This window comes from Lactuca sativa, chromosome 7, assembly GCF_002870075.4.
Source record: "Lactuca sativa cultivar Salinas chromosome 7, Lsat_Salinas_v11, whole genome shotgun sequence".
NCBI classification, from domain to species: Eukaryota; Viridiplantae; Streptophyta; class Magnoliopsida; order Asterales; family Asteraceae; genus Lactuca; species Lactuca sativa.
In genome coordinates, this window is record NC_056629.2 from 158,556,675 (window position 1) to 158,571,110 (window position 14,436).

The 14,436-nt window shown below is 34.5% G+C and overlaps 2 protein-coding genes across 2 annotated transcripts; both read right to left on the bottom strand.

The window, feature by feature from the left end:
* Positions 1-5,912: 5,912 nt before the first annotated feature.
* Positions 5,913-7,107, bottom strand: LOC111895746 (probable carboxylesterase 2). The gene has a single exon (XM_023891824.3). It carries the CDS (start codon positions 6,922-6,924, stop codon positions 5,986-5,988), a length of 939 nt encoding a protein of 312 aa, XP_023747592.1. The 5' UTR covers positions 6,925-7,107; the 3' UTR covers positions 5,913-5,985.
* Positions 7,108-12,376: 5,269 nt separating this feature from the next.
* LOC111895738 (probable carboxylesterase 2) lies at positions 12,377-13,479 on the bottom strand. Its single transcript, XM_023891817.2, has one exon. The coding sequence runs from the start codon at positions 13,441-13,443 to the stop codon at positions 12,451-12,453; it is 993 nt and encodes a 330-aa protein (XP_023747585.1). The 5' UTR covers positions 13,444-13,479; the 3' UTR covers positions 12,377-12,450.
* Positions 13,480-14,436: the final 957 nt, after the last annotated feature.

Genomic DNA, 14,436 nt, shown 5'->3' on the forward strand with positions numbered 1-14,436 from the left:
AAGCTTCGTGCTTACGGTTTTCAGTTTTGGTTTCAGGTACTTCCGGTAGTGGAGGGAAGAGCTCGGGGTGATCGCATGGCACACATCATTGATTGGTCAGCCTGGGATGTTTACTCTGATAATGAAATTATGTTTTGGAAATGATACTATGAATTCATGTTAGGACTTATGATATGTTTTTATGAATATGGCATTGGTAATGATTTAAAGAAATTTTTTTGGGACGTTACATCAGGTGTATGTGTTTAGGAATGTAATAATTGTCTTCGCAGTAAGAAGTTATTAGACAAAGAGCTCGTTGTAGCTAGTGACTTGTTTCGGGAACATCAAGGACTAGGTCAAGAGGCATTTGGGTTAATCAGGTTGTTATATATATATTGATATTTATAGTCTAGGTTGGGTAGTTGTTGATCAGTCAATCAATTACAAAATTTTTTATGTTTAATTTCTCAAGGGTTTTGTCTAGTGGTGCATCAAATCAATAGATTAGTTGTCAGTGAACTCTTGGTCGTTGGTCTTTTCGTTCATCATCAATAATAGAGGGTCTTCGGAAATTTCAAACTATATCAGTTGGAGTTCAATGGATGCACCAACCCGTTATCAAAATCTGTACTTTGTACATTTTGATTTCTAGATATGAGTAACCTGAATGGTTAGTTGTGGAATTGTGTTTCATAGTAGGCTCCAGTCTGGCAGATATCCTTGGTTATTGGAAGTTCGAATGATGGGACAGTGTTGCTTAGTTATTCAGGTGTGGCTTTGGATTTGAGCAGAATCTAATTTTGGCATGTTATGTTAGTAGAGTTGGTATCTAGATTGATCCGACTGTGGTTTTTTTTTTCCAGCATTTATGCTAACTTTGGAAGTTTTATCGAGCTAGTTGTGTATTGGTAGGATCTTTTCGGTTTCAATCAAGGTATGGTACGTTAGTTTCGGCCATTCATGAGGATGTTTCTATTAGTGGGTAAGGTTATGAGGAAGAAGTAGTGCAGTTGGTCTATGATTGTTTATGTATTTCAATTGAGGATGTATGTAGGTTAAATAAGATAGCATGATAACACCTGGTTCGAGTTATTGGCATGGTCCTTAATTGGTTTGTAGCCCCTGAATTGGAACAAGAGTGTAACCGCCTATCTCATTCTCTGGTTGTGTGTGACCATGTTTTTGCCTGATCTTGCATTGGTAGCCGACAATATTGTGAAAAGATTTGTACATTATAAAAGGGTATGGCTCGTGTTGTGTTTGATTAGCGTTGAGGGGAATGTTGTTTGGGTTCCTGCAAGACGATGGATTGATGGTTGAGTATCTTTAGGCCCTATGGTGCTGGTCGTAAGTCTTCAGGCTAGTGATGGAATTACAGCAAGATCGACATAGTAGTGTGAGCTCATCATTTAGTGGTTGAAGGTGTCACAATGTATCGTAAGCTGGTCGTTGTTTGATTCAATATGGGTGGAACCCGATAATCTTTTCATTAAGAGTCTTTGGTCTCAGATCGTTAGTTTTCTTGGCATATTTGGGTGTTAGTGTATTATGGGAGTCGGGAAACTCAATGACTAGCTAGTTAGGATTATGTGAGTAGTTAAAGGCTGTTGGGAGTAACAGTTGTACATTAGAAGTCTCTTTGTATAGTGTTTACATCATGAGTTTGGTTACCAATGTTGGGTACCGGTTATGGAATCTCGAGTCATGAAGTTCGTTGTAAATGTCTTGAGTTATTTGTCAGGTAGATGTACACCTGAGCTGATAAGGGATTTTGGATGCAATGTGAAATTCTTAAATGGACCATCATTATGCTTGTGAGGGCAGCGGGTTGGTGATGACTTGTCAAGAAGTCAAGTGTGTAAGGTTTTTGGCCACAATTTTTGGATTTGGGATCAATCGAAATTCGCGATCGGTATGTTTTGAGTATTCTTTCCACATGTTTAATGGTATTCCTAGTCTGGGACTAAGGGTAGGTTTGACGAACGGATGATCATCAGTCTTAGAGTGCGGTCTCTGAAGTTTAGATTGGATGGACTGACGGTTCCGAGGAGTATATTGATGGAGTTGGTGGTGGTTATAGTTTAAGAGTTCTCGGCTGTGTGGTTCTCACTAGAAGTTGGGTCTTGTAGTTAGGGAGATAAAGATAGTCGTTGTAATTGAGTATTTTCAAGCTTTGGGTTATTTGTTGGCATCTGTGGGTTTCTGAGTGATCTCTCGAGTTCTCTTTATAAGTAGTTAAGAGAGTTTGTGGAATATGTTGATGTTGTTCATGTCCCACTGCAACGATTATTTAGATAGCATTCGTGTTGGGAGTCGCCTTCGTTTCAAGTGGAGGGTTCTGTATGGTTCGTATTGCGAAGTGAAGTCATATCAACTGAGTTTTATGGTGCTTTTACTCGATTGGGAGTTAGACAAGGTATTGGATTTTTGGATTTCAGGCAGGATAGTGATGATTTTTCTCTATTGGTTAAGTTAGTGGGTCAAGGATTCTTTATCTAGAGTTGTCTATAGGAACGAACTTCAGGATGAAGTCTGATTCAAGTGGGGGAGAATTATAACAACTATGTTCAAGTAATTTAAAATTTGACCCTTAGTTAAGAATTGTTTGCAAAATCGTTCCCTTTATCATTTAAATGAAAAACACGGAGCTATGTGCGTACGTTGGGCGTACCCAAGCGTACACTGGGAATACATGGCTATTGTCCAAACCCTAATTTTTAGGGTTTGAGCCCTATTTAAACATCCTTAACTCTTCAAGACCTATGCCATCATCAACATCCATCTGCTAAATCGTCCCTAGCAAAACCTCATCTCCATTTATGGTGTTTTGAGCTCATTTTGGTGTTTGGTGTCCACTTTTGAAGGAAGAAAGCCATTAGAAAGCAAGGCAAGAGATCCACACTTTGTAGATATGAGTTTTACACTTCTTGAGCAACCCCCAGGATGTATAAAGTTATGAACTTGATGATTATCTCTTTAGATATTATTAGTGTTAGAAGTTATGTGCTTTTAGTCCCATATTCTTGGTCTATGTGTGTATGGACTACCCAAGACCAAATAAGTTGACCTTTTGGACGTTTTGGAGTGTTTAGAGTTATAAAATGGGATCTTGACCCTTCACTTTCCTCCATGCATGTATTATGTGGCTTAGAATATTGTAAGATGTTAGCGTTTAAGATTTGGACACTTTATAACCATGCAAAGTCATAAAGTTGGAAACTTTATGACTTGGAATGTTATTTGGGACTTGAACTAAGTGTTGGACGAAAGGACTTTAGGGATTAAGCACTTAACATGAAAGATTGAAATCTGGTCGAGTATGTTGGGTGTACTTTTGAGTACGTAACACGTACTCCTTTGAGCCCCCGTTTTTGGATGAATGAGTACGTCGTGCGTACATGCTGAGTACACAACGCATACTTAGTTTGGAGTTGAATCTTTTGACTTTTGACCTAGGAGTATTTTGGGTATTTTGGGATGTAGTCTGAGATTCAATCACTATTTAATGAATAGGTGACCTGTAGAGTTGGTATTCGTATCAGTGTGTTGTTCAACTATTTTGTCAAACTGTGAGGTGAGTTTTCCTCACTGTACTTAAGGGTTGAAGACACGAACGCGGACCTAGTAGATTGTGTATTCTAGTTTAGAATATTATTATCCTATAGTGATCTGTTAAGATTTGCATGATTATCTGTTTGCTGTTATGTGTTTTATCTGTTATACATGTCGACATAGTGTGGTTGGGCTGAGACCGCACTTCTTTGTGCTGCCAATCAACAAACTCGGGCAATCCAACTGGGAGGTTGTGGGTTAGGGGTAATCCAACCGGGAGGTTGTGGACCCAGTATGTATATTTGTTTGGTTGTGTGTGGTACTTTAGGGAAACTCACTAAGTTTTTGCTTACAGTTTAAGTTTTATGTTTCAGGTACTTTAGATGATCGGGGCAATGCGAATGCTTGATCGTGAACATCCTTTAGTTTTTTTTGAGATTCGATTTTGGGATACTCTGATTTGTGATCTTTATACTTTGAAAACCATGTTTTGTAAACATTTTTGGTTTTGGGTTGTTCTTTAAAAACAAAAATTTTACCTTGATTTTTGGGATGTTACAATGGCCACACTGAGGAAGTTGAATACCATGAAACAATTATTTTTCACATGCCACTTTTAGAGCTATGTTTAATCTTTTCATAGCAATAATAAAGAGGAACGAGGACAAAGGATCCCTCTGTCAATGTTTAATCCTTTCATAGCAACAATTAAGAGGAACGAGGACATATCCCCCTGCACCATGTGGATGCGGATATGGTACCAAATATTTTCTTTGTTGATTTCTTTCTTGCTAATATTTTATTAGGAAAATGACTCTCGAAGGTAATTAACTTTTACGTTTGTACTCATTTGGTCCCTTTCCTTTTTTTGTATTCAATATACCATTGAACTTGTTATTTGTGTTCACCATAACCCTTTTGACCGGCTTTTGACCTGTGATAGTCGGTCAAAGGGTTATGGTGACAACAAGTTCGATGGTATATTGAGTACAAAAAAAGGAAAGGACCAAATGAGAACAAACTCAACAGTTGGTTACCCTCCTGAGTCATTTTCCCCGAAAAGTTAAATGAAATTAAAGTTGAAAAATTATCAAAGATTGCAACCTTCTTAGGCTATAACGTATATGAAGAGCGTTTCAGATGGGTAACTTTGTTAAAACATGGTCTATGCTATGCTTACTGTGGTTGGCTGTCAACACTTCTCTTCAAAAGGATATGATTGTGTATGAGAGATATATTTATCAGCATAAACATTTACCTCAAGGTATAATATGGTGATGTGTCTGCAAAAGCAGCATGATATTGTACATATTGATGTTGTATCTCATCCCATGAATTCGATCTTAAAGCTAAGTAAACTCAAAAATCACAGCACTTGTGATTCCACTCGTTTGTAGACTTGTCTAGAATCCATGATACGATAAATCATTCGATTGGAAATGTAAATGTAATCATGAAATGCGTCTGCTTAGTCAAGATTTCCCTAATAAATATTCAAGTGCATTACAAAGTTGTACATATATGAATAATGTTCTTTTGTGGGTTATGTTTTGAAGAGAAACAAGAATGAATCTCATAAAGTCATTAATATCAGTAGGAGATGACGTGGGCTTTGCTGTAAAGAAGTAAAGGGAAAATGACTCAGGAGGGTAACCAACTATTGAGTTTGTTCTCATTTGGTCCATTTCCTTTTTTTTGTACTCAATATACTATCGAACTTATTGTTTGTGTTCACCATAACCCTTTGACCGACTATCACAGGTCAAAAGGATTATGGTGAACACAAACAACAAGTTTGATGGTATATTGAATACAAAAAAAGGGAAAATGATCAAATGAGTACAAACGCAAAAATTAATTACCATCAAGAGTCATTTTCCCTATTTTATTTGATTATAGAACAACCTATGTGTTTCATATCTCAAGCATATAGTCGAGACACTAAACACAATTATACTCACTTAAAACAACTTTCTTAGTTGAGGTTTTTATGATAATAATGTAACCATTTGGGATTTCAACAAAACGAGTTGATCAAATTTAGACAAATGATTAACGATTTAGGTAAAATCACGAGAATTAAACTTCTGAAAAACAATAATCGAAAAACTATAAAACTAAATATAGTATATAATATGGTTCGATCGATGGACGAACAAGAGAGATAATTTTATTAAACTTCTAAAAAATTTACAATAACACAAAATATTACACCTGACTTGACGTATCAACCAAAAACAAAATCTTTCTTACTTTAAACCATATTTTTCTTCCTTGATTTATCGTAAGAAAGAAACTTATGACAACATTAGGCTGCATAACATTAATTTATTTTGATAAAAGCTATATATAACACTCCAAAATAAGTGGAAAAACCAAACACCAAACAATATCATATTTTTATTCTATTATATTGACAGACATTTGTCATTCACTAATTACATGATTAGGTTACTTATCGATCTGATTGATGAAAGTACAAATTCTCATGCGCAATGTACAAGAACTATCTGCAGAATGGCTAAATAGGAAAAACACATGGTCTTCCCCTTTCTCCTCAATAACCTCGATACTTCCATTCCACCCACTTTTGCCCAAAATGTCCTTATAATACCATCCTCTATCCTTCAATACATCTTTCTCGGCAACACAAACCAGTACCTTGGAGCATCCAAGATCCGATACCTTCGGATCCTTATCCGGGTTAATAAGCGGATCATCCAACCCACTTGCTCCCGGGTAGGCAAAGATCCACATATCTTCAATTAAAGCCTTCCATGGGTGTTCTTCTTCAAACCCGATTCGATCTTCTCCCCAAAAATACGGGTGGAGCAAGACAGTACCCCGTAGGTTCATGCTCAATCTCGGATTTTCTGACCCGACCCGGATAGCCATGTGGTGGGCGATATTAGCACCGGCGCTGTCACCGGCGAAGAATACATTTTCAAGATCGGCGAAGTCATTTAGCCAAGTGTCCGGGCAGTTTCCGGCGACCCATTTGATTGATTCCCAGGAATCTTCAAAGCAGGTGGGGACGGGATGCTCCGGCGCCGTTCGGTAGTCAACGGAAACTATGACGACGTTGGACTCCGCTGCGATGAGGTTTAAGAAGTTATGGTAGAAGGGGGATGCGGCGGTTTGGGTGATGAATCCACCGCCATGGAAGTATATCAGAAGGGGGAGTTTTTTGGTGGGGGTTTTGGGAAGGTAAAGCCTGGCGGAGAGGTTGGTTTCAGGTGAGATGATGACGTCTTTGGATTGGACGCCGGAGGATGGATCAACGCCGGCGGGAACGGTGTCGGTGCCGGAGAGTTTCTTGAATCGGCCATCTTTGTATACTTGAATGACTCTCGGAATTTCTTTAACGATCTGATTCGGTGATGAATCCATCTGCGGAAATTTTTGAGAGAGTAGAAGTAATGTAAATGGAAGCTTGCTTTAACCATAATCATAGTATAAATAATCGGTAATTGTAATTGTAAATATATACTAATATTAACATATGTTATAAAAAAATATAAAAAGTGTAGTAGTTGTTGAATAAAACATATTTTAGTAATTAATATATGATGGTAATATTTAAGATTTACCTTAATTCCAATAAACTAAAAACTTTTGTTTGGAAAGTCCAACTATTCAATTTTTTTTTTTTTAAATCATTTAACATAAATTTGTTTATCCAACTATTTTGTTTTTCTTTTGAATTCTCTTTCTATTTATAGTTTTAGAGTCAAAGTTGCTTTTCTTTTTTCAAAGATATTTTTTTTGACTGTCACTACAATGTCCCATTAATTGAATATGACAACTAGATCTGGCAATTTCAAACACGGAGACACGAATCTGTGAGAGACACGACACGATACAAATACATCTTAAAAATTAAGATAAAGCTTATTTCTCATCGTGTAATCATATCGTGTCAAATTCGTGGCTAACACGTTTTCATGACACGAATACACGAATTGTCAGGTCTAATGACAACCCACCTTTAAAGACCAAGCATGGCAAATATATATATATATATATATATATATATATATATATATATATATATATATATATATATATATATATATATATATATATATATATATATATATATATATATATATATATATATATATATATATATATATATATATATATATATATATATATATATATATATATGAAAGGCAATAGATTCCAATGCTACATGCGAATAATCAATTGAAAATAAATGATCCGTCTAATTCATTAAACCTTATTTGCTACAGTAAAGTTTTAATATTGTTAATAAAATCTTGAACTTTTTGTAGGTGATTTGTTATTCCACATAAGCCAACACATTGATGTATGCTACATCAACTAAATTCGTTTGTACTCGATATCAAATAAACAATTGAGCTATTTTAAGTAAGACAGTGGATTACGTAGTTTGTTTGTTAACCAAAGGGTCACCAACAGTTGTTATATGTTATACCTAGTCTTTTAAAATTTTCTTTTTGTCTCTTTACTCTTTAGTCCTCTATTCATCATGACTTGTGTGCCACTTTCTACCGTTACTTCCATTAAATTATTAGCTGACATTTGTCTTTTTATATTATGAGCCTACTATAAGTTTTTTTTCTTTTTTCGTCACCCAGTAGTGTTATCGTTACAAGACAAGTTTCCAATTTCGATATTACACAAATTGCTTGATGACCTAGTTGGTTTGACCAGTTGAGTTTGATAAAGTTTGATTTTAATGGTATTTTGGGATTTTTATGGAAATTGGTCATTGGTGGGAATAGCCGAATAGGTGTCGGTTAGAGAGCTAAGATTCACAGTTGGGAGATCATCAACTTCGGTTCAGTTTGTGAGATGAGTTTTCATCATTGTACTTGCGAGTCAAAGACACCAAGGTCGACCATTTGGATTCGATATCCTATTATGCATGCTAATTGTACTTTAATAATCTGTTAGATTGGTATCCTGGTATATAGGAAGATGCTGTGGTTAGTAATCTGTAGATCTATCTAAATGTATGTAGACTATTATATGATTATCTGTTACATGTGCACATGTTTGGTTGGTGGTTGAGGCTTTACTGATTTATGCATGAGCCAACAGACCGGGGGCATTCCAACCTGATGGTTGAGTGGGCCCGAGATTATTCCATCCCGAGGATGATAGGACCCGTTGCGTATTGGCATTCCAACTCGATGGTTGATGGGTCTGGGGTATTCCAACCCGATGGTTGACTGAACCCATAGTGTATTGGCATTCCAACCTAATGGTTGAGGGGTCTGGGGTATTCCAACTCAATGGTTGATTGGACCCAATATGTTGTTATCGTTTATGTTATTTGTTTGTGTATTGATACTTTGGAGATCTTACTAAACGTTAGCTTACAATTTTGGGTTATGTTTCAGTTACTTCAGGTGACCGTACACATTCTTATGTTTTAACTTATGATTTTGGGAGACTCTGATGTTGAAAATGTTTTGAAAACTATGTTTGTAAATGATTTGGGTTGGTTTTAAAAAGTTTAAATTTCTTATGGTTTTTATGAGTGTTACATGGCGACGACAGTGGGAGGTGGCAGGTAGACAATGTTAGTTGTGCATGTGCTTTTTTTTGTAAAGTAGAAGTAAAGGATGCAAGTTTCATTTAATAAATTAATAACTAATAAATATAATAAATTTAAGATTAATATAGAGAAAATTACCATATTAGTCTGCCACATAAAAGTTTTTTTTTCAAAAAACAGCCAAAAATCAGAAAAAATAATCATAATAGCTACAATTTTATCGACAATCTGCAAAAATCTTGGTGGTCTGTGAGTTTTTTCTTTTTAGATTTTCGCAGGTCGCCATTTCTAAAAATCAGGTAGCATGTGTTTTTTTTTTAATATTTTTTGCAGGTCAACACCTACGAAATCTAGGTGGCCTACAATTTTTTTTTGTTGAGATTTTTCCAGGTCATCTTCTGATTGGGAGAACCCAAATGTTTTGATGATTGTTATGAAGTTCATATGTAAAAATTATGAATTTTTTTTCATGATTTTCACCGAATAGCCGACTTTGGATCTTAAAAAATATGACTTCACGACATCTAAATTGAGAGTGTAGTATATCCATGGATAACCCTTGTTACAAACAACACAATGGAAAAACTTTCAGCTTAAACGAAGTTCATATGAAAAATTTATGAAGGATCAAAGTTGAGTTTTTTTTCCACGTCTTTCATCGAATATTTTATTTGAGCTAAAAAGGTATGATTTCCCTAGTGTAACATTTCCATGGAAAGCTTTTGTTACAAAAAACACAATGAAAAAATTCAACTCAAAAGGAATTCGTATGAAAGAATTACGAAGGTTTGAAGTTTGCAAACAAAAAGAAAAATTTACAGGCAGTGCGCTTGTAAGAATCATGGCTATTTTTGGCATTTTCGAAAATTTTGGCTATTTTTCGGAAAAACTTTAAAGAGATTAGCTATTATGGTTATTTTCTCTAATATAAAATATAATTAAAAAAAGCAAACATTAAATCTATCTTAGTGTCACTTGGGCAAGTCCTAGTGACATGCTATTGCATTTCCAACGGTTAACCTATTAAAAAATTATTATTTTTGCCATATCATTTTCAACTAAATTTTATTGAATAAAAAACTTTTATCAAATAACTTTGCTAATGGTTAACTTTTTCAAAAGTTTTTTTTTTCTAAAATTAATGAATTTATCATTTATCTATCTTAACACCATCTTTGTATTAACACAATCCGTTTCATTTAGGTTTTATCTCATCATATAAATTTGATGATACCTAAGTTGTTCGTTAAATGTATTAAATTTAAAATTAAATGTATTAAAATTAAAATATAATAAATATATTACAAAATAAAATATAATACTTCCGTCTAATATTTATTGTTCACTTTTGATTTTTGAAGTTTTTATTCTTCAACTTTGACCTTAAAATATTTTTATTTTTTATATTTAATACTTGATGCAAAATATATGAATGAGTTTTGTTTTAAATATCTTTTATTGTTATAAGTTTTATCAAGTAATATATAACACAAATAAAAATATCTAAGATTAAAGTGAAGAAAAAAGACTTCAAAAATAAAAAATGGACAATAAATATGAAACGATGGTAGTAAATATTTTCTAATCTTTGTATTAACCCCATCCATTCCCACTTTTCCGTTTAGGTTGATCCTCTAGAAATGCTCATGCATGCTTATATCTAAATGGTTTCTTGTATCTGTAATAAAACAATTTTCTTGCAACATCCTTTACTCGCTCGTCAGACCAACCACTACGGTATTGCTTTTGTACGTTAATGATTATCTGATTGAATTTATTAATAGAGGGAATTATCTGGTATCGATGCCCCTTCACTTGTATTTGTGTTCTTGCCCACTTGGATATGTACCATTAGCAAGGTAATAACATTTTGTGTAATATGTTACATTGATAGTAATTAAACTTTAATAGCATATCCCTATGAGAAATCATTGAATAATGTACTTTGGTTTTATATGTTGGTGTCATTGTTTTAACCAACAACATCAAAATATGCATGTCAAATCCAAAGGTTTTGAGTAGCAACAACTTCTAACATAATTGTTGGTACATCATAATCACCTCGAGTGAATTACCCTTGCCATATGACATGACAATTTTTCCATATCCAATGCATACGATCAATAAATCCTTAACGTACATAGAAACTCATAGTGTTCTTCATGTAAGTGACGTATACACCTAATGTCTGCAATGTTTGGTCTTCTTAAATACATAGTGCCAAATATTTCAATCACACCATGATAAATATTCTTTAGATATTCAGTAGTAGTAATTTCACCTATTCTTATACATTAATCATTCTAGTAAGCTAGTGTTTCACATGCTAACTATCGAATAGCAGTATTTATGTAACGTCGAAAGACCTTTACTCTCGGTTGCATCCTCCATAATATGAACTAGTCTGAATGATTGGATAATGAGTCGAAAATTCTGATGAATACTTTTTTTATTCATCCAAAACCTCCGCCTAAAGATGTTCGATGGGAAATTGATTGATTTGAAAAGTAATCGATAACAAGAAGACAATGACCCTCATCACAACGTTGACAATTGTTTTTTTGTGGTTGCTAGATAGAATTTCTTGCTTCATTTTGAGATTCTTTCTCTGCGACCATCTACAATAACTTTCATGAGACCAAATCAACTAAAAAATAGGGATCAAGTCCTTGATTTTGATTGAGTCCAAGGGTGTAGAAGGGAAACAAACATACTCGGGACCGGAGGTCGGGTCCTAGCTTCGGACCAGTTAGAAAGCAAATCAAACGACCACTTAAGATAAATCTAATATCTAACTATAATTATGATATTAAATAAAATGTTGTTAAATATAAGGAATAAGGATGACAAAACCTAATTTTTTAAAAGATGTTAAGAAGTTTCTCCTTCAATTGTAAAAGAAATTTCAAAAGTTTTTTCAAATAATAAAAAGTTTTAGAAAATACACGATTGGAGATGCTTTACATTAAGTTCACTTGATGTGCAAAAAGTAAATAAATAAATAAATAATCACCAAGTTAATACAAAACATAAAATTGAATGTGTTTCATTTTCATCAACCCTACATTAGTAAATTGTATTAACTTTTTTAAATTGTTTTGTATATTCAATCCGTTGGCATAAACATCGGCTTAACCTCTCCAAAGGGAATCAATCAAGAGTTGTAGTCTGTTTTTTTGTTCAAAATTTCTATCTTTTTTTGTTTAAATTTCTATCCATTTTCTATGTAAGAGTAATTTATTTCATAATAGCTACAATAACCCTCCAAAGTAAGTTAAAAACCAAGACCCAAAAACCAAACAATATCATATTATTCTATACTATTAGGTACAATATTGTGGAGATTTGCAGTTGCATAATTGAGGCTAATTGTCCATGTGGTTAATGAAAGTACAAATTCTCCTGCGCAAAGTACTAGCATTATTAGCAGAAGGGTTAAATAGGAAAAACACATGATCCTCTCCTCTATCCTCAATAACCTCAATATCTCCATTCCACCCATTTTTACCCAAATTATCCTTATAATACCATCCCCTATTCTTCCCAATATCTTTCTCAGCAACACAAACCAGTACCCTGGAGCACCCAAGATCCGACAAATTCGGATCCTTAGCAGGGTTAATCAGCGGGTCATCTAACCCACTTGTTCCCGGGTGGGCAAAGATCCACATATCGTCCAATAATGTCTTCCGCGGGTCTTCTCCTTCAGACCCGATTCGATCTTTTCCCCAAAAATACGGGTGGAGCAGGATGATGCCACATAGGTTTATACTTAAACATGGATTCTCTAACCCGACCCGAATAGCCATCTGGTGGGCTATGTTGGCACCGGCGCTGTCGCCAGCAAAGAATACGTTTTCACGATCAGCGTAGTCGTTGAGCCATGGCTCGGGGCAGTTTCCGGCGACCCACTTGATTGCTTCCCAGGAATCGTTGAAGCAGGTGGGGACGGGGTACTCCGGCGCTGTTCGATAGTCAACGGAGACTATGACTACGTTGGATTCGGCTGCGATGAGGTTCAGGAAGTCATGATAGAGTGGAGAGGCGGCGGTGTCGATGATGAATCCACCGCCGTGGATGTAGATTAAAAGGGGGAGTTTTTTGGTGGGGGTTTTGGGAAGGTAAAGCCTAGCGGAGAGGTTGGTTTCAGGTGAGATGATGACGTCTTTGGATTGGACGCCGGAGGAAGGGTCAATACCGGCGGGAACGACGTCTGTGCCGGCGAGTTTCTGGAATCGGCCATCTTTGTATACTCGAATGACTCCGGGAATTTCTTTAACGATCTGATTTGATGATGAATCCATCTGAAGAAAATTTGGAGAAAATAACACTAATCTTTCATATGCCCACTTGCTCATTTATTAATAATAATGTAAGAAAATAGAAATAAAGAAGTATCTACTAAGATAATCATTATTAATGAAAACGTTAAATTATGGTTATCGTTTTTGTCTTACTAATTATTGTTTTTATATGTTTGAAAGTAAAAACATTATTTGAAGTGAAATATACTTTTCATCTGATTAAAGATTAAAAGGCCTATTAAGATAATTATATGACATTTCACATAATTAAAAGGCCACTGTATTTCAGTAACTTTTTGGTCATATGGGTTTTAGTTCGCTATAATTATATTAAAGTCTCGTTTGGTAAAAATTGTTTGGTAAATTAAAAAAAAAAAAGAAATAGTTTAATGTAGTTTACAAACTAGCTTATAAACTAATTTTTAGTAAGATATTTTGAAGTTATTTCAAAAATATTCCAACTATACTTTTAATTATATCTAATGTTAGTCTTAATTTTATGTGTAAATGTCATTTTACATTTGTAATTTAGCTTATCAACTACTTTTTATCAAACAATATAAATTAATAAATTAGTTTGTCAACTACCAACTAACTTATACGCTACAAGTTAGTTTTCATCTAAAAACTAGTTTTTCAACTAAAAGCTAGAACTAATTTACCAAAAATGATATAATAATTTCGGGTCTCTTGAGATTTTTCTCTTCGGCTTCAAGCCAACATAATGGAGTCCTATGCTTCCTTCCATATAATGCTTCAAATGGTTGCATTCGGATTCTTGGGTGATGATTGTAAGCAAGTTAGATGATCATCCCATCTTCTTCCATAGTCAATCATACAAGTTGTTAAGATATCTTCTAAAGTTTGTATAGTTCTTTCATTTGTATGCTCATATCTTACATGTAGTACTGTACTACCCTTAATATAATAGCTATCTATTTTGCTAAAATTGTCACTTTGCATTTTCTAATGTGTTTCCATAACTCAACAATCTAGTCATTATACTTTGTCAAGCTTCTACACCATCACTTTGGTCTTAAAGTCGTA

Excerpts from the sequence above, each read along its gene's own strand:
- LOC111895746 (XM_023891824.3), bottom strand. The coding sequence starts at position 6,924 with ATGGATTCATCACCGAATCAGATCGTTAAAGAAATTCCGAGAGTCATT.
- LOC111895738 (XM_023891817.2), bottom strand. The coding sequence starts at position 13,443 with ATGAGCAAGTGGGCATATGAAAGATTAGTGTTATTTTCTCCAAATTTT.